The 19,694-nt window shown below is 45.1% G+C and overlaps 1 protein-coding gene across 3 annotated transcripts in view; it reads left to right on the forward strand.

Annotated features, from left to right (window-relative positions):
- The window catches only part of ttyh2 (tweety family member 2), a 53,304-nt gene that overhangs the window by 12,700 nt on the left and 20,910 nt on the right, over positions 1-19,694 (forward strand). For all 3 annotated transcript variants that reach the window (XM_037081979.1, XM_037081977.1, XM_037081978.1), the window contains exons 2-4: positions 514-686; positions 8,776-8,887; positions 17,870-18,090. In XM_037081979.1, coding sequence (XP_036937874.1) covers positions 514-686; positions 8,776-8,887; positions 17,870-18,090 — 506 coding nt within the window. The remainder of the gene's footprint in view (positions 1-513; positions 687-8,775; positions 8,888-17,869; positions 18,091-19,694) is intronic.

Here is a 19,694-nt window from a genome sequence, read left to right on the forward strand (position 1 = left end):
ATTCATGCTAGTTTTGTCTGTGAACTTCAGTCATGTGTGAGGTGCTTTCTACACACAACAAGGTTTATTTTAATCAGCAGAGAACACGTTTTCAATTTAATCTGGTGGTGTGAAGTTTTCCTGTAAATCAGTTTGGATCTTTCCTGTAAAGTCGTCGAGTTTCTCATTGACAGAAGATCATTTCGGGGGTTTTGGTGGCTCATCTTTGACCCTCAGGACAACACAAGGGTTAATAAATATGCTGCAAACTGTTCGCGTTTGTTTTATATCAACATTATTACATCATCTCGCCTTCAACGGGACGATTTCCCAAATAATAAAGTTACATAAAACCTCTTGAGGAGCGAGACGCTGCATCCCAGGACAAAACGTCACAACAACTCCGGTGCTGCTTCCTGTTTCTAACTTGCCGTCCTCTCCTCTCTCTCCTCTCTCTCCTCTCTCTCCTCTCTCTCCTCTTTCTCTCCTCTCCTCTCTCTCCATCCTCTCCATCCTCTCCTCTCTCCCCTGCAGTCGCTCATCTTCCTGGGCTGCGTGGCGGCCGCCGGCCTCGGCCTCAACCTGCTGTGTCTGGCCGTCTACCTGAGCTGCCTGTGCTGCTGCCGCAAAGATGAAGAGGAGGAGAGCAAGAAGTCCAACTCGTGCTGCGTCACCTGGTCCGCCGTCACCGCCGGCCTCATCACATGGTGAGAGAGGAGTCGAGATGTTGACTGACTGCTGACTGTGTTTTCACATTTTCTTTATTGGTCGTTCAGTATTCTGGCGGCGAGCTGTAAGCGCAATGTTTTCTCTGCGCTCTGTTTCTGCTCTTCCTGTTTCCCCACATGAGAACTTATTAGCTTATTAGCTCAGGATGCATCGACTCTGGTGTTGGTTGATCCTTGGCGGTCTCTCTGTCAGGGTCGGTCCACCTTTCCTTCTGAAACACCCTCAGCTTCTGTCTGTAGTTTCTGCAGATGTGTCGGCGGCTCATTTCCTTCTTTTTGATGGGATCAGTCTTTGATCTGAATCTGCCGAGACTCTTTTTTTTTTTTTTTTGAGACGTCGATATGGTCGATGTGGATGAAATCTCTCTGATAAACCTTAAACCTCGTCTATATTTTTGTGTGATGTGCGGCTTTAAAACCAGCGCAACTTTTCTGATAGTTGCACCAGCGGCGTGTTCCTCGATCATCAGCGCGGACGTGAAGAAGCTGCAGCCTTGAGTTTTCTTCAGGCTTTAAACAAAATAGTTTGAAGCATCCTGACACGAGTTTAACGACGTGCAGGACTCATCTCTCGTCCACTTCTGGCAACGATGCGCCTGCTGACTCTGCAGGAAATATGTGAAAGTGACATTTAGGAGGAAGATTCACAGAATAATATCGGGACTTATCGATGGTAGAAAAACAATCTTGAGCATTATTCCTCCTCTACATACCTCCACGTCTTAATAGGATCCACTGCTCTTGAAACTAAGTACAGCTCAGACATTATAATGGGTTTTTTTAGAAACTCCATTAACAACTCGTGTAAATAACGTTCACCTCAGCTGAGCGCTCGCCTGAACCAGCACGCTGTAAAAGTTCATCAAGCGAAGCCTTTTTAATGTCGCTTCTATAAAAAGCCTCTCGTGTACGACGCCGGCTGCATAACGCAACCCAAATAACGGAGAGCCGGGTTACTAATGGTGAGTGAAATGACATTTTTCATCAGTTCCATTAGTGCAGAAGTGTGTCGGGGAAAAAAAACAAAACAAATCAGCGGCTTTGTTATCACGACGGAAGTGTGAGGAATTGGTTCAATAAATGACTCGAATGATTTAGAAGAGGAGGAGAAATGCTGCCTTGATTTTTTTTAAAAGATGATATCTGACCGAGCGTCTCCACTCGATCTCATCAAGTCTCGAGTGAAGAGGAAACTTTCCCTGATCTGAGACGACGTTACGTTCAGCGGTGGTACAGATGAACGATATCGGGATACGACCTGGAGCGGCTCGTTATTTTTAACTTCCTGCATCAAAAAGAAAAACGCAGCTCGCAAACAACCACTTCAAACGTTGGAGGAGCCTCCTGAAGATCTCCCTCCTCTCGCAAGACGCCAAAACATTTTTCAGCTCTTACATCACCAGATAAAACCTAATAAAAGTGGCTGATTGAATCTGCGGCCAGAGGAGTGGTCACCTCTCTCAGCCATGTGACAGTCATGTTAAGAACCCGGCGCGTGTTATTAAATTAAGCCCGGAGCGTTATCGCTCATCTGTCTTCTTCAGAAGAGGCTCATTGTTGAGTGGAAACACACGGCGGCGTCCTGAAGGCTGAAGCTGCCGAACGCGATGCAAGAAATTATTAAAAAAAAGGAGAAGAATATAAACATTTTTCACACACGTACAAACGACGTCGAACACTCGAGTAACATTTGAATCACCGAAGCGCTGATCGTCCAACACGCAGCTTCATTATGTGATATTTAATCTTTCATGTGCGGCTCTTTAAGACGTCATTAAAGATGGATGCTGCCAAATAAAAATGAAGGGAGAGTGAAAATAAGAGCTGGAAGCAGCAGCGAGGGGAACAGTCGAGTTTTCACCCGACAGATCGGATGATCGCGGAGGAACTTGAGAATCGTTTGGTGTCAGATTTGAAGGAAACATCTCTGGTTTGACAGACTCACAGTAACACGAGGGCATCGGGCCGAATGTGTCTCACACACAAACTCCATCACGTCCTCTGGTTTCCTTGTTGGTGCATTTTCAACTGAAGCATTTAAAAGTTGGGTTGAAATGCGAGAAATTCAAAAAAGTGACTGGCAACAGTTTGGTCCACAATCGCTGACATGAAGCGAAGAGAAACAGACTAAAACACTTCGTCTGATGCAAATCATCCCCATCAGTATTTTTTTGCAGCCGTGTTCTTACTTCAAGACCCAATTAAAACAGTTTGTATGAGTTGCTGCGTGAATTTCTTAAGCATAACAAGACTGTTCGTGTAGAAATCATGACGTACGTGAAGCGTCGGACACGAGAAACCTCAGAAAAACATCAGATCTGTGGAGAGCGATCGAAACGTCTCATTTTCGTCAAGTGCTCTTCTAATTAATCCATCTTGTTCTGACCTCCTGACTCTTGAACTGGACGACCGGCTGGAGAAACAGAACCACCAGCTGCTTATTTCAATGTGCAGATCCTGAGAGTCCTTCTTTTCCTTCGGCGATGGTCTCGACCTGTCACACATCACAAGCGTCCGACAGTCGTCCCGTATCGCGGCTGTGTCGGAGTACGTCTGAAGATTTCACACAGTCTCGACTTGATAAGCTGTAAGACTCAATACGAGGAGATGAGTGAAGAGGGGGAAACATCCGGAGGGAAATCAAATCTCCTTCATGTGATTCCCAACTTTGATTATGTCAGACTGGAGGAAACGTCCCGGAGGGTTTTTTTTCTGTGTTTTTCGGGCTCAGAAACAGGAAACTGGCTTCATTTTCATCTCATCAGTCCAGATCCTCACTATCTTTTTCTTACTCCACGTCCTGCCCTCCATATGTTCCTGTTCATCCTCCGTCTCTGCTTTAAGTTTCGCCGCCTGCCGTTCTAATTGTGTTTGACAGCGTCTGCAGCTGATAGGCCGCGACGTCCATCCCAATTAACAGCCGTGAAAGCAGAGCAGATGTCGCTCAGCTGTGTTTGCAGGCGGCGTTAACTGTAATTATACTGTAGCTGGTCGGAGTGAGGACTGAAACAACTGGTACTTTAATTTACTGTAATATAACAACACAATACAGTATTAAGAAAGCAGGTTTACACAGCAAAAACAATCAAACGTCTTAATCGTTCCTCGTCTGCGACATTAACGACCGAGACAAGTTTATCTGCAGAGCACAAGTCAGACTCAAAGTGCTTCTCAACGGCGTAAAAATGACATTAAAAGACATTAAAAACAAGCAGGAAGACGTCGAGAAACAAAACATTAAAACAGGTTAGAGATGTTTAAAGACTAGAGATGTGAGTCAGAGCTGCAGATTTCTGGCTGCTGCAGTAAAACACAAGTTTCCCTGTTTGTTTACACGAAGTCGTCGTAAAAGATGTCGCCGGTGCGTTCCTGCGGCGAGGCGATCCACACGGACGCACCGAGTCAGGGTTGACTTCTGATTTGTTCATAGTTCATAGAAAATTAAACAACAGCGTGCAGTCACTTCTCCTGTCTGAAGGACGGATGAGTGTCAGCAGATGAATTAACATTTAAAAGTTTGACTCACATCAGCAGTAGAGACTCTTTCTTATGCAGACAGATGATCAGACGCTGTTTCTCTTTCCAGGACGCTTGAAATATTTATTTGTTTATTGTGTTTCGTCTGTTGCCAATCAGGAGACGAGGAAGCGTTTGACATGATCTCACTCCTCCACAGGATCCCTGCAGATCAGAAACAAACACACCAGCAGCTCTCGTGGTTTGTTTTGGGGCGTCGTCTATTTTTAGCAGCTGACGATTTACAACCTGTTTTTCTGCTTTAAATTAGAGTTTTGCGGCTCTTTAGTTTGAGCTGTTTGAGTTTTATGTTGTCGTCCTGCTGCACATAAACAGCGACTGAGACCCGCTGCTGCCATTTTGGTGCAAAATCTCAGATATTCAGACATGTCTGAATCTATCCGTAGCAGCTCGAGGGCATTTTTAAAACCACTCGGTGCCTTTTTCTGAATCTACGTCAACGTCCTTCTTATCGGTTTTGTCGTTTATCAACGTGACAGGTTGGACTTCTTGCTCAGCGCACGCCTGCTCGAATCCACCATCGTCTTTCTCTTTGGATTAGAGCGGAGATATTTTACAGGGAGAAGGAAAGAGTGGAGGAGAGATGTTGGCTCTCTCTCTCTCTCTCTGTGTGCCGGCCTCTCTGTCCTCAGCTTCCTGATATTAATTAGATTCTAACCCTTAAAATATTTGTGTGGTTCAAAAGAAAAACCCACGTTTCTCTCCCGGCTACTTTTAGTCCAATATGTTGGTTTTTTTTTTCTGAGACTGTGGCATTAAAGGATGTGTTGAGACAGATGAAAGGAGAGAAACTCCTGTGGTATGTTTTTTCTTTTGTAGGTGGGAAACAAGAAAAACATCCAACAAACAGAAAATATATATATATATATATATATAATATAATATGAGTCATGAGGTGAGGGAGCTTCTCTTCTTTCTGTCTCGCTGCTTTTGTTTTCGTCTGTAAACATCTGTACACGCCGCCGTCTGCTCGCATCGCCGTCCGTCCGTCTCTTCTCTCACTTCTCATCTCTCTTCTGTCTTCTGTCTCTTTAATGCGTCTCCTGCTTCCCCTTTTTTCCTCCGTCAGAGTTTTGTTGTTTTTTTTTTTAAACCTGCAGAGTGGGTGGCGTACCTGCGGGGGGCCGGTTAATGAGACGCTGTCCTTGTTGTACTCATTAGGAAAATGGCCCCTGTTGTTCTGCTCCACCTGCACTCAGCAGCCACGACCAAACTCGCTGCACAGTCGGGCTTCAGACTCGCCGCGGGACGCGCCGGTGACTGTGGATTCATAGCCTCTATTTTCTACTCCGCGCTCATCCAACAGCATCGGGGAGGAACCCGCGAGGTTAAGGATACTGCTCCGGGTCTCAATTAGCCCGACTCCCGCTTACCTTCCCTTTTCCCTCCCTTCTCTTGTGAAGGCACAGTGGTGGTTTATAGCAGCGATTCTTAACCACGGCAGCAGCAGCAGGAGCCTCTGCAGTCATATGGAAATACTGTGGAGCAGAAATAAGAATATGAAAGAGAGAAAACTAGCCTAGCTATCGAGCAAGCTAAGATGTTGCGTCGATTAGCTTAAAGGTGCAGTACGTAAGAGCACGTACTCTAAACCAGTAGGGGGCAGCTAGCGGCCTGGACTGGGAGCTAGCAGCAGTGGTGGGGCTAACTGGTTAGCATCAATACACGTCACACCATCAAAACTGTTATTTCAGTAATTATTTTGTTAATTTCTGAATCTTTTCTGACATATAAAACCTTTTTGAAGTGACGACTAAGTTGTGAATAATTCAAACTTACAGCTACGTGGATTTAGTGCATAAACAGTTTAAATTAAAAGCTAAAACAGGTCAGATAGTTTAAAGTGATGCATACGTGCTGGAGTAGCTGCTGGAAACATAAATAAACTGTGAGGTATCTATAAGTGGATGTGGTGATTAAGCTGTATTGATCTTTCATGGTTTATTAGATAAGTAACGAGGCGCCTGTTCTCACAGAATTAATGAAGTCATAAAATATTGATCCAAGACATAAAAGTAGAAATAAAGCCACATGCTGTGTGCGCTCAGCTGGATTCTTCACTGGTTTATATTAATCGATATTGATTTTCAGATAATGTAGTGAGCTGTGTGTCAGTCTGAGCCGGCGTGTGAGGAAGTGATGAAGCGTATACGTGAATCATCTCTGTGGTCATTCTGAAGAAAAAGAAGAAGAAGAAGAAGAAACTCTATTATTAGTCCTGCAAACAGGGAAATGTGCGTCACAAAGGACAGTTACAGTTCATGTGTCTGTTCGACTGTATTGCGTCATATTGGAATATATTCATAAATAAGTTATAAACTAAAGGAACACCTGAATAAAGAAGTGAGTTAACAGTGATTTCAGATGTTTGAATACAAAATATTGGTCTGGAAATTATGTAAATAATGTCGAGAGTTCAGAAACCAGCTGAAAAAATCGAAGAAGAAGTTTCTCTCACATTAAAAGCTGGAGGCTCCTCGACACCACGCCGAGACTCTTTTCTCTTAATTCATCACCCGTGTTAAGCTGAATCAACACTCCTGACGTTAAATGCTTCATAAAAACAGGATTTACGGCCGAGCTGTTGAATCGGTGCACTTGATAAACTGGTGACTCACTGCGGAGAGAGTTTCCCCCTCAGGAGTGCTAATCCTCGACTTTTACAGATCCCGACTACATCGCTGAACTTTTCCCCTGAAGGTTTGTGTTCCAGTTGGTGGAGTAATTTCAGGAATTCATCATTTAGGGAAGACAAACGGAGTCTAATGTAACGCAGCGTCGGTCTGATCCCAGTTGTTCACATCTTGGTGCAAGTTTCCCTGATTCTCGTTGGGACAGACGGGGAAGTAAAACCTCCTTTTTTTTTAATGTCTCGGTAGCAAACTCGCTCGCTAGCTAATATTACATTATTGTTGCTGATTTTTGCACGATTTTCACCTATTTCATTGTTGTAAATCCTCCACACTGATGGCATATGAAGCCTGAAAGTTAATTAATGTATTAATTGGTACCGCTGCTCTTCATCAGTACAGACTGGCAGGGTACGAGCACGAGTTGCTAACAGTCACCAGGTAATGAACCAGTTTTCTTTTTAACTGATGACTGACTGACGGAGGGAAGTTGTGAATGAACTTTGAGCATCTGAGGGTTTTTCTATCGAACCTCATCATCAGAATAAAACCAAGCTAAGTTTCTGCAAAACCACTGATATGTTCAAACTACAGTCACAACACTGTGTTAACGCTCTGCACAGTAACCACTCGGTAAGAGTGAGGAACACCTGATGTGGGTCGACCTTCCCCTCCGCCTCCAGATGTGACAGTCAGCTAGTGAGTGACGCATCATGTTTGGTACAAATGTCGACCTCGGTTGTTTCTGTGGTTTGCAGAAACATAAACTGCTTGTATTTTATTCTGGCGAATATTTGACGAACACCGTCGACGACAACTGATGACGTACGAGGGTCTTGAAGGGTTTGTCCCATTTCCTTGTAGCTCAGCTGGAGGTAAAAAAAAAATAAAAATAAAAGGATATAAATACATTCCTAGACATTACGTTCGTACGTTGAGAAGAGTCGAAGCTACTTTAAGATGCTGCGGCACTTTGGGGACAAAAGAAGCTCACGGACGACTTCAGAGTTTGAGTTTATGATGCGATTGTTGTGTTTGTGCTGATGCTCCAGCTGAGCAAATGAAGTCCTGGGATGACTGAATATGCAAGAGCGTTTCCAGGTTGTGCACACACACACACACACACACACACACTCCAAAAACACTGTATTGTATAATTTCTGGTTCAGTACGTGGTGTTGACAGAAATGAACACAGAAATCCAAACAGTTTTCTTGCAGCTCGATAGATTCGGTGTGTTTGTCTCCAGGTGTCAATCACAGATTTCTAAGATTCAGTCGATGCTTCGTCTTTGTTTGTTTCTTGTGTTGTCTTTGTCGCATCAGGCGTCTGTTAGACAAATGTGCAGCACACAAAAAAAAAAACAGGCACAAACGCTGAATGAGTCTAATTTTATCTCTCCCACAACAACCTTAATTGTCTGTGAAGTCTCCAAAATGTTCCCCAAGACTCACACATGGCAGCTCCGCCCCTGCAGCCGCCGCCGCCGCCGCTCACTCCGTCTGGATGACTGTGTTTACCGTCGCAATTAACTATTGAATACACAAACCAGCATTTTCCGCCTCGCTGCAGGAATCGTCCCAAAGTGCCTCGTTACTTTTTTTTTTTCCTGACTCGATGGGGGGGAAAAAAAATTGATGATATCGCTTAATGATAATGTCCAAATACCTGAGTTGAGGAAAATATATGAAATATTCATAAAATGTTTGTGCAGGTGCTGCTTTTCTGTTGGTGCCAGCACTCAGTACAGGTTGAATGGCAAAGAAAATCCTTGTTTTTTTGGGGGATTACGAGGCTGAAACTTTGAATCCAGAGAGTTTAAACGACCCCGTTTGCTTTTATACTCTGCTGCTCTCATTAATCTAACCAAGGCTCACCTGTCCCCCATCTTCTCTCTGCAGCGTCGCAGTGGGTGTGGGTTTCTACGGCAACAGCGAGACCAATGACGGCGTGTACCAGCTGACCTACTCGCTGTACAACGCCAACCACACGCTGGGCGGCGTGGACAGTCTGGTAGGTACAACTCCAAACACGTCGAGCGTCGTTTGCTCACATCCCTCTGTGATCACGTTGCATCGGCAGGAAAACATCCGGTTCAGTTTATTGTTTGTTTGTTTTTTTGCTGTTTCATGAGACATTTTGTCGATGAGAGCCAGAAACAAACGTCTCCGAGTGAACGTGATGAATTCACACACCCGAGAAGAGACTCTCTGGAGGAGAGGAAAGCCCAGAGGACTCAATTTGGAACGCCTTTAAATGTCTTTTATGGTCTTTTTATGGCTTCTCACCGCCGAACACAAATTGACAGCCTCTCCACACAGAACCTCTCAGAACCAGACACACACAGACGCACACAGACACACACAGACACACACAAACACACACAGACACACAAACACACACAGACACACACAGACACACACAGACACACACTCTCCGCCCTCCCTGCTCCTCCGTGGCCTCTGCAGAAACAAAGAATCGTCTGGTGTCTGTTCTTGCGCTCACTTTTAGCTCAGTGTGTGTTCATGATCCTTTTTTTTTTAAAAACTATTTTTGTCTGCCTCACTTCCCGTCACAGAGACGCTCATCACGCCGTCTCGCTGCTGCAGATTTCACACTAATGACAAGGCGTTCTTCCTCCGTTTAGTCACGAGTCAAACTCAGAGAAGTTAAAGCAGGCTGACGTTTTTCTGCCTCTGGTTTTGTTTTTTCCCCACCAGTGTTTTTTTTTTTTTTTTAATGAAGTTTTTAAAGTTAAAAGTAAAAGTTAATTATCTGTCAGCACATGCAGATGAACTCATGAAGACTTGTGACTTCATGTAGACTTTCCCCTGAGACTTGGTGTCTTTGACAGGACTTACAAAGTGATTTAAGATCTGTGAGACTTGTGAAGATCGACATGAGACTTGAGATGTGTGTAAACAGACTTGACGTCAGACTTGAGACTTGTTCAGGTTGTTGTCAGACTTGAACGTGTCTAGACTAATTTCAGACCTGTAAAGACAAACTTAATACTTGTAAAAATGAATTTAACTTGTGAAAACCAAATTAAAGACATAAAAATTAATTTATGACTTGTGGAGATTAATTTAAGACCTTTAAAGACTTGCAAAAATGAATTTAAGACTAGTAAAACCCAACTTATGACTTGTAAAGACTAACTTGAGACATTTAATATTATCTTGATACTCGTACAGAGTGACTAGAGATTGTTTTGAGCCTGTGGCAGACATGTCGACATGTCGACAGGTCTCTGTGTTGTTTGTACCGTCAGCTGAGCGCTGGCGGCGCTCTCGGGATGATGGCGGCGGGCGCAGAGACCCGGCTGCCTCTGAGTGGAGGAACAGGGATTAAGTCTCCATCTGTGTTAATGGAGATTAATGTGGTGGTATGTGAGCCACTTAGTGCGGCGACTCGACGTGGCCTCAGTAATAAACTCCGAGCTGAGACTTCTTACGCTGACGGTGAAGGAGCGCGGACTCAGACTTTAATGCAGAGTCGCTCTGAGCTGATTGGCTGTGATTGATTATAAATAATTCAAGCAGGAAACGTGAGAGTTCTGATTGAACTGAGAGGTCAGTGGAGCTGCTGCAGACCGTCAGTCAGGATTAGTTCAATCTGAACCACACTCATGTTAGCGGTTTAGATTTACTTCATGTCCCGCAAGTTAAGCTCGTATTGCCTCACCACGGAGTGATTGATACATCTGATAGTATTAATCGTTCGCTGATGGCCTGCTGTTTCTCCTCTGAAGCACTTAGAGGAGAGAAATCATTAACATAAAGCTCCTGTGAAAGCTCGGCGGTGTTTGTCCTCCGGGATGTTTGTGAACTCGTGTGAACCGACACACAATCGGACATGGTGGCTTTTTATTTTAGCCTGCTTGTGTGTGTGTGTGTGTGTGTGTGTGTGTGTGTGTGTGTGTGCATGAGTGAGTTCATTGCACGCAGCTATAGACTGTTAAGGAGTCCAGTTCTGGAGCCGGACAAAGAGCCCAGTGTGCCACACACAGTTCCCAGTCTCCCCCCACCTAATCAACCATGAGCCCGGGAGACAAAGCCATCTGACGGGGGAGCAACGAGGAGCAATGCGAGCCTGTCTGATTGGCAGAGTCGGGATTGAAATCCGTATTGAAACCGCTGACAATGAAGGCCTCACTGCTGTTTGGACCTCACAGATGCCTTTTAGCCCGGCTGCAAGAACTGTTTAGAACCGTGTTCGCTTCCAAAGACTCGGCCTGTGAGAGAGGAGAGGAAAAGAGTCGGACTCATTATCAGCCGAGGCTTTTTTCTCAGCCACCTTGATTAGTTACAGTCTGGAATAAATGCTTATGATGTTTTTTGTATGAACACACACTCTCACACTGAAACACACTGATACTGATGGTGAGAATGTGAATTCAAACAAAAACACTTGGTGAGACTTTTCAGACTGAGGTGCAGAAGATCTGGGAACCAGCCAGAACTCGAGGCTCACACTTTGGATGCTTTGCTGTAATGGGAGTGATGTGACATTTGAAGTATTTAGCCGCACTAATAATAACTCTATTGTTTGGAGATGGGTGTTGTGTGAGAGTTCTGGCATCCAGCCGACACCCGGCGGACCGGGTCCATGTCTGGGTCAGTCACTGAGCACATTTGGCCGGAGCTCAAAGACGGTTTTGGAAGTCGTCCCGCGACATAATTACAAACATCCATGTTTCCACAGCATTCGCATAATACCCTTTTGTACTAATACAAAATAATACGGTGCTCATATTACGAGGGAATGGTATTGAACAGACTATTTTTCTTTTGTAATTTGGGGAGAGGTCGAAAGATATCGGAGGGAAATCTGCTCTGAAATGTGGAGAAACTGTTCACACGGAGAGTCCGACTCCGCCCAGGTGGAGCGCACACCTTCCTGCTGCGAGGAGTCGCTGCTCGCCGAGCTGTGTGTGTGTGTGTGTGTGTGTGTGTGTGTGTGTGTGTGTGTGTGTGTGTGTGTGTGTGTGTGTGTGCACATGCTCGTCCACAGCCCGACCCTGGCTTTTGTCCAGAAAACCATCGGTGCAGTCTGAGCAGTAAAGTCGGATTCATGGTCGCTGTGACGGGTTAACTGGAGTCCTGCTGTAGTTACCTGCAGCGTGGGTTTTTATTTCTGGGCCAGGATTGGTTTCCATTACTCCAGATCAATATATTATACATGATCAGACAGAATTGTGCTTCAGTTATATTCCCTCCTGTGAACCAAAACATTTAGATTGTCGATACAAGCTAACAAGTAATTATTGGGCATTAAATAGCAAATTAAACGAGACGTATGAGAATGAGGGTTAGCATCCTGCTACCATGAAAAATGCTAGTTTTGGTTTGGCGACTGGATTTATGTATCCACCTTATTCCTCGCCTCCATGATAACTTGCGATTGCAGTCAAGTAGTTCCACAGTGCTGCCTTGTTGTTCCTTCACATCGGGAGAAAGGTGTGGAGTTATCCTCTGTAGGTCCAGCTGGTTGGAGTCGTCAGCGCACTGAAGACGCTGAAGAGTTCATATGTCCAAATAAATCTGGCCTCCCTAAAAGTTGATACTGTGCGTTTGGATCCCACCGGGAATCTCTGGGTCGGTGGTACGATCACAGGATTGGCTGGCGACTCGTGGAAGTCAAACTTGTTTACGATGCGACTAGGAAAAGATTCTCTTGGCCACCGTGAACCTGAATTGACAGATTGAGAGGAATTTGTTGCGTTCCCGCAGAAGAGATCGGATCTTTTCTTCAGCTGGTCCCAAACATAAAAAGTTCTCGACCGCCAAACATCAACACTGACGTCCATATTCTGACGTTGCTGGACTGGCAGCCGCGTGAGGTCGAGGAGAAAATGCTCGCGCTGGGCCAGAGGTCGTCAACTCTGCAGCCAAACCACTTTCCACTCCACCTCTGTGTGAACTCTCGTTCTCAGAGGAAATCAACCACAAGCACTCATAGAGTCATTGGAACTGCCGTCATCTGGTTGTGTGTGATGGTACTTAGAGCAAAACCATTTCGAGTGTGACAAACCCACTTCCTTCCTTTTCGGTCTGAAGTCTCGGCTGTGTGGGCCAGTTGGGTGTTTCTATGATGTCTTGATTTTAATGTCCGCTCAGTTTTTCATAAACACCTGCAAGTCTCACTGCAGGACAACCGGCTGAAAGCTCTGTGGTCATCGAGAATCTGACAGGACAAGAGGAGGTTGGAAGGAATATATTTTTAAAGAGATGCGCCGCTGAGCTTCGGGGTGACCGAGCTGCCGAGGCACTCCAGACCCGTGTTCCATTTCATGCTCCAGCTCCCACATTCAAGTTTAATTGCAGAAACTCTCTCCACTATCAGGCAGAGACAGCGACTCGGAGCCTGAGAAGGAGGTTCAGGCAATCCTAACCTTTGTTTTTCTTGAGCAAATACACTCACTGGTTGTCATTTATCAAGCAATTACAGGGTGAGAAGAGGATATAGAGAAAATGATTCTCGGGTATTTACTCAGCAGCTGAATTAAAATGATTTCATCGATTGAGAAGTCAGTGGCTGCGGAGTGAAAGCCCTGCGGTCGTTTTCTAACTGTACAACAGATTCCACGTCTGGCTTCTTGTGGATACAAACTTTGGCAAGCGGTTTTAGTTTCCAGTCCCAGATGGATGCTCTGTTTTCTGTCTGTTTCGTGACCCCAGAGTCACATCGAAGCATCGCGTCCTCCGAGGCTGCGTACCAGCCCGACAGACTGAAACACAGATCCAGTTCCAGTGAAGGAAGTGCGATTTGTGTTTTGTGAAGCCTGAGAGGTGGTTTTGTAACGCTGGGGCAAAAAAAAAAACACAAGAACTCATTTGGAATCCCGACCTTGCTGTAATAAGCCTAAGATGGGAATTGAATGGGACTCAGTGGAGCGCGTACCTCCAACAGTTCCTGTAAATTCAAACTGGATGGCCCTGATATCACTTAAAAACCTAAAACCAGCCATTTTTCAAGCTCCCCAGATCTCAAATCTGCATCAGATTTAACTCACTCATAGATACAAGCAAACTAAATACGCCTGATGTGCTGAAAACAGGTTGTCTCTCATTTAAGAAAGAGGGAAAAACTCCTGCATCTGTATCTTTAAACAGATGTGAAGCAAAGGTTAATGAGGTTTATCCATTCTCACTTCAAGTTTACTGGAAATCTGTTCTGTATGTTGCTAATAAACCAACCAACCAGCAAACAAACTGAACATTAAACCATTTACCCAACCGACCAGCCAACAAACCAGCAGCCACAGGTGAGGAAGGAGGATGAAATGAACGGTCTGATATTAATTACGGAGTAAAATTAGTGGTAAAACTCCATGTAAAATACAAATACTTAGTTATCTGAAATGACATTTCCTTTGTGAAAGAAGGAATTATAAATTCAGAGTTTATCATTTGATTGTAGAATGAAATAAAGAATACCATGTGAGACTAATGAACCTTTAACTAATTCTCACTGATCCGTATTTTCTTCTGTCTCCTCGAGCCAGAAACTCATTCGGATATTTGACGGCACATCGTCATGTTGTCGGCCCGAGGCCGCTTGTCATTTGTCACAGTTACGTAATTTATCGTGATTTCTGAGGGTCTTTTGTTTGCCGTCTACCCTCCGGTGTTCAGAAGTGAAAGAAAGAAGCTTTGCACCAAACACGTCTCACGCTGTGTGAGTTTGTTTAGCGAGTGCGTCTCCATGGCCTGGAAACACCAGGCTGAGATAAAGACCTGAAAGTCTCGGGACCGGGACTCGTATCTTCTTGATCGGCGCGGATCACTTACGCGGCGAAGATCAGACCAAGACGACGGAGAGATTAGCTGGATTGGCTGCTTCCCCCCGAGCGTTTTAGATAAGATGCTCGCACAGGAGGCGACGATCAGATACATCGCTTCATTTTCTCATCTGTGATTTCATCCGCTGCCTCTGAGGAGGGGAGCGGTCGTGATGAGCGATCAGATAACGAACTACACAGAACCACAGGCCCGTGACTGTGAGCCCACTGCTGGCTTCAGTGTGGCTCTTTTATTTCATTTGAGATATTAAAACCACTGTGTGTCGGGTCTTAACGCGCTTATAACGTCTTTTTAAATAATTCTGAATGCACAGAATATTTTTAGTAAGCAGTGAGCCGGCCTCGGACAGAACTGGAGCAGTCTGTATGTTGCTTTAAGTCCAGTTCCTGTGTGATACCGCCCCTGCAGATCTCCAGACACGTGCTGGGTGCAGTGTGAGGCAGTTTGCATGTTCCGCCTGCCTCAGCCTTTAAATTGCCTGTAAATGTCGGTGCAGCCCTGAAGGATCAGCGGGTATAGATAATGGATGTATGGATGGATATTTTTAGCCGGGCAGAGCAGCGCGGCTCGAGGGACGGTAACGTGGAGCGCGTTGGTTGCATCAGCACTTTGGCCCGGAGTGAGAACTTTTAACGACTTCAGTGAAATTCCATTAAAATTGGTGCACGTGTGCTCATGATCTCCAGAGGATGAATTTCTGATGACTTGGGTGACTTTGTCTTAACCGCCATCGTAGGGTTGGTTATGAGTGAACACTTCACTACAGTAATAAAGTAGACTGTACAGTGAATATCAGATGGAGCCACTTCCTGTTTTACTTTCTATCTTTGTTTTTTTGGAGCTAGAAGTGACAATGTTTGGACGAGACGGTGGAACTGGGGAGGATAAACATTGATCTGCGTGTATCTGATTGGATCTGACTGAGAACTTGTCTATAGCTATAAGTCATGTTGTGATTTATCGTCTACTTTACTCGTAAATATGGACGGTAATTTACAGAATCAACATCATGCTGAAGTGAAGAAGACGTCAAACTACAGATTGAGGCCATAAACTCATTAGAAAACTGTTCGCTGAGGTAAATAATCAAGTGGGAAGTGGTGTAAATTTCTCATAAGCTTACATACAACCAGACATATTTTTGCAACCAGTGTCACCTCTGCATTGGCTTCCCGACTCCGTCCACTTATTTTGCCATCGAGACATATAGGTCATATTTTTATTTAGCGTAAGACTGAAAATACCTTCAGCTATGTTAAATGTTAGCATGTTAGCATGCTAACAGTCAGATATCCGCTCAGTTGATGCACCGTAGTTGTGAGTAGTGTTTCAGGCACCACTGCTCATCAGAGCCCTGCAGTGCACGAGATGCTTTTTTGCTGCACTTTACATCCTGAGCATCGGCGTGTTAGCATTGTCACTGCGAGCGTGTTAGCATGCTGGTGCCTGGCTCAGCTGCCGCTTGTCGATTGCAAAACCTCGACTAATTACTTCCACCCAACTTCTCCTCGTCTCGGCTTCAGCGATGCCCCTCCCCCCCCCCCCACGTCCCCAACAAACACAGCAACAATATGAGTTTTCCTCTCCTGTGAATGCCAAGTACCCAGCTGAGTGAGGAGCATTTATTACCCTTTTTAATTATCAAATAGCAGAACGTCTCTGTGAATGCCATTTCCCCTGTAAACAACTTCCCCCTTCGAGCAAATCACGGAGTAATTAAATCCAAGGAAACGGGTGAAGGCTGCACGGGAGATGTTCCCGTCTCAAATATATTCTGGTGCTGCTGCATTTGGGCAGGAAGGTAAAAATTAAGTAACAGAGCCGTTAGTTTAGTTCGGGGAACTGATTGTTGACGGCTGATGGTATCGGTCTCGTTAGCGAGTCGGACAAAAAAAAAAAAAAGTACACCAGTAAACCTTGTATTTCACCCCGGGGCTGTCTGGTTCTGGCTGTTTTCCAAGAAGAACTGTTTACTCAGACTGGACTTCTTCTTCTTCACCGACACCCACGCTCCCCCTCCTCTCTGAGCTCCACAGACCGGCCTCGTGTTTAGGATAAACTCACCTTTGACCACTTTCCTCTTTCGCTTTCTTTGGAAACTTTCTCAGGCAGAAAAAGCAGAAAACACACACACACACACACACACACACAGGAACACACACACACAGGAACACACACAGGAACACACACAGGAACACACACAGGAACACACTGCTCTGCTCGGCTCTAAGAACAGTCTGTGGAGAGCGTTGATATTTTAGTGAAGCAGAGTATTATTATCTCTTTAAACTGGGTTATTTTACCGCTGGCAGCTTTCAGAAAACCTACTCAATCACAGAGTGAGATGTTAGCAGTGATCAACGCTTGCAGCTCTGTGAGGATGAACGTAGACACACAAGTTTTCTCAGCTCAGTGCTAACAACATTCAAATAAAATGCCCACAGAGATGATGCTAACACGCTGATGTTTAGCAGGTGGGAAGATCATTATTTATGCAGTTACATGTCAATAAACTTTAAAGTTTTGGACGAATAGAAAGTTTGATGTTTTCATGGTGCGATCAGACTGAATTTCTGCTCTTCACACTCATTTTCATCTTTAGTCAATTAGATTTGTGTGAGGAAGGAGTTTGATTTTCTCTTCCCAGTCGCTAATCTTATCCGCCTGACTGTAACCTAATTTAAAGTCCAACTCGTGCCAACATTGTGTTTTTGGCTGTTTTGTAGCAGCAGAGTGAAGTAAAAACAAAAATCTCTTGGCCAAACCGTGAAACTACATCTTAACGTGATGCACACGTTCCCAAAAAGACTTTCTCCTGTAAGCTAAGATAGTAAAAGACTCATCTCACTGTTATAATTTGATCAATTTGGTCGAAATTCTTGAAAAGCTGCTTGATTAAATAATTTTATCCGTAATCGAGTTAGAAGAAGGCTAAACAGGAAGTTAGCTGACTCGACCAGCAGAAGTTTATAAGTTTGGTCTGAGCTGTTTCCACAGGACGATCGAACGCGGAGACGTTACGTTAGTTCACTGAGCAGCAACCGTTTACTTTCCTCTGCTCACACATCACAAACAGCAACAACTCTGACGGGACGCGCTGCTCACGTTCAAATCACGATGGTCAGGGAGTTGTAGTGGATGGTGTCGTCCATCAGCCGACCCTGACTCTTTCTCTTGTGTCCTCCAGGTGACGGGCACCATGGGCAGCATGAAGAGCGGCCTGCACCAGCACCTCGCCAGGCTGGACGAGATCTTCGCCACCCGCGGCGACTACGTGCAGACCCTGCAGTTCATGCAGCAGATGGCCGACAACGTGATCAAGCAGCTGCTCGGTTTGCCCGACTGGGCGCAGGCGAAGGTGGACTTGGCGGTCGTCGCCGATCAAATGGCAAACGTCGAGTACTACAGGTGAGGAAGAGGAAGAGGAGCGGGACGAAGCACAGGATTCAGATGTGCCTCGATGTTGTCATGAATATGTTGAAGGATGCAGTTCACCCACAGTTTAAGTGGGAGGCACAAATTTGAGCGTGCATTTACAAAATGCAAATCAGTACAGAGGAGTTTCATTAAAACCACGAGTGTGTCGATTTATCCTGGAGAGGACGACGAAGCGTGAGGGGAGGCGGACGTCACGTCAGCGCTCATGTATGAAAACTACGACTCCACACATTAAATCTTAGCAGATCATTTCTCTTTCATGGCTGCAATCAGCGAGAACATGCAGCTGAATAGATAATTCATGTGTGAGGTGGTTTTCATTTTGCACGTCATGACCTCAATACATCACATGATGTTTATCATCCACTTAGGAGAAGATGGAGTGTGGATCTCTCTCCGTTTTAAAATAGCATCCTACAAAACAACAAGCAATCGTTACATCAGCGCTTTAACGGCACAGACAACAAAGTTTACAGCTGCGTAATTTTAACGACTGTTATCCAAAGACTCGTCTCATTACCATCAAACTCTGCAGCAGCTTCTGGGCTCCATGAGTTGGTATTGATCTGTAACGTGACTCCGATGCTCCGCCGATAATTCAGCGCCGGAGAGCAGACACACATTGTCTTCTGTTAACAGACTCATTACCACCTCTCAGAAACACAGTGAATGGATTGTGTGCAGTCGGGATGTCGTCGTGTTAAAGTTCGTTGTCTGTCTTCAGCGTTCTCGTCCGTCACCTCTTTGTTTACTCTTCCAGCTCGCGCTTGTTTGTCGTGTTAATTAAGTGAATCTGAAGAACGCAGCGCGACGTTCTTCTTCTTCTTCTTCTTTCCAGGAAGCGTCTCTCCCACGTTTCCTCTCTACAGGCGGCAGGCTCTGTTCTAATCCTCCCCTCGAACAGTTCGTACAGACGTTTGAAAGAGAGACACGTTGCTCGGGTCATTAAGGAAGCTGCTTTCTCTTCTGGGTTTTTGATTTGCTCCGCACCGGCAGCAGCACGAGGCATTAATGCTGCCGGGTTTCCTTCCATCCACCCAGATGAGATGAGACTTCATTAATCCCTCAGCAGAGACATCCACATGTTACAACAGCTGAAGAGTCACAGAAAGATGAAGTGAAAAAGTAATAATGTTAATTACTTACAGAAAAACACACTAAGAACACAGTGAAGAGGTCAGAACTAAAAATAGTTTAACATACGATGTATAAAAGGACAAAATGACGAGGTTCTGACACCTGATATCTGAAAAAAAGACAACGTTCTGTTCTGGTTATCCGACAGTCGACCGGTGCAGAGACGAGGCAGTAAATCCGGCTGATGTCGAGGATTACTGTGCTTTTACTTTCCTGGCAGAATCAGAACCAGGACTTCTGTCTAAAAGCCTCCGTACTAGAACAAGAGAATTTCCTCTGGTGCGTCTGATTCTTCGTCTCATTTTCGGGGGGGGTTGGCTGTGATTACATCATCGTGCTTCTTTTGGGGTTTTAGCTGACGACAGGTGAAATTTATCATCTTCCGAAAAAGAAACTACTTTGAGCGGTCGTTCTTCAGCCTGACGTTCGAGGCCGAG

The sequence above is a fragment of the Acanthopagrus latus genome, chromosome 20 (genome assembly GCF_904848185.1).
Source record: "Acanthopagrus latus isolate v.2019 chromosome 20, fAcaLat1.1, whole genome shotgun sequence".
Classification (NCBI taxonomy): Eukaryota; Metazoa; Chordata; class Actinopteri; order Spariformes; family Sparidae; genus Acanthopagrus; species Acanthopagrus latus.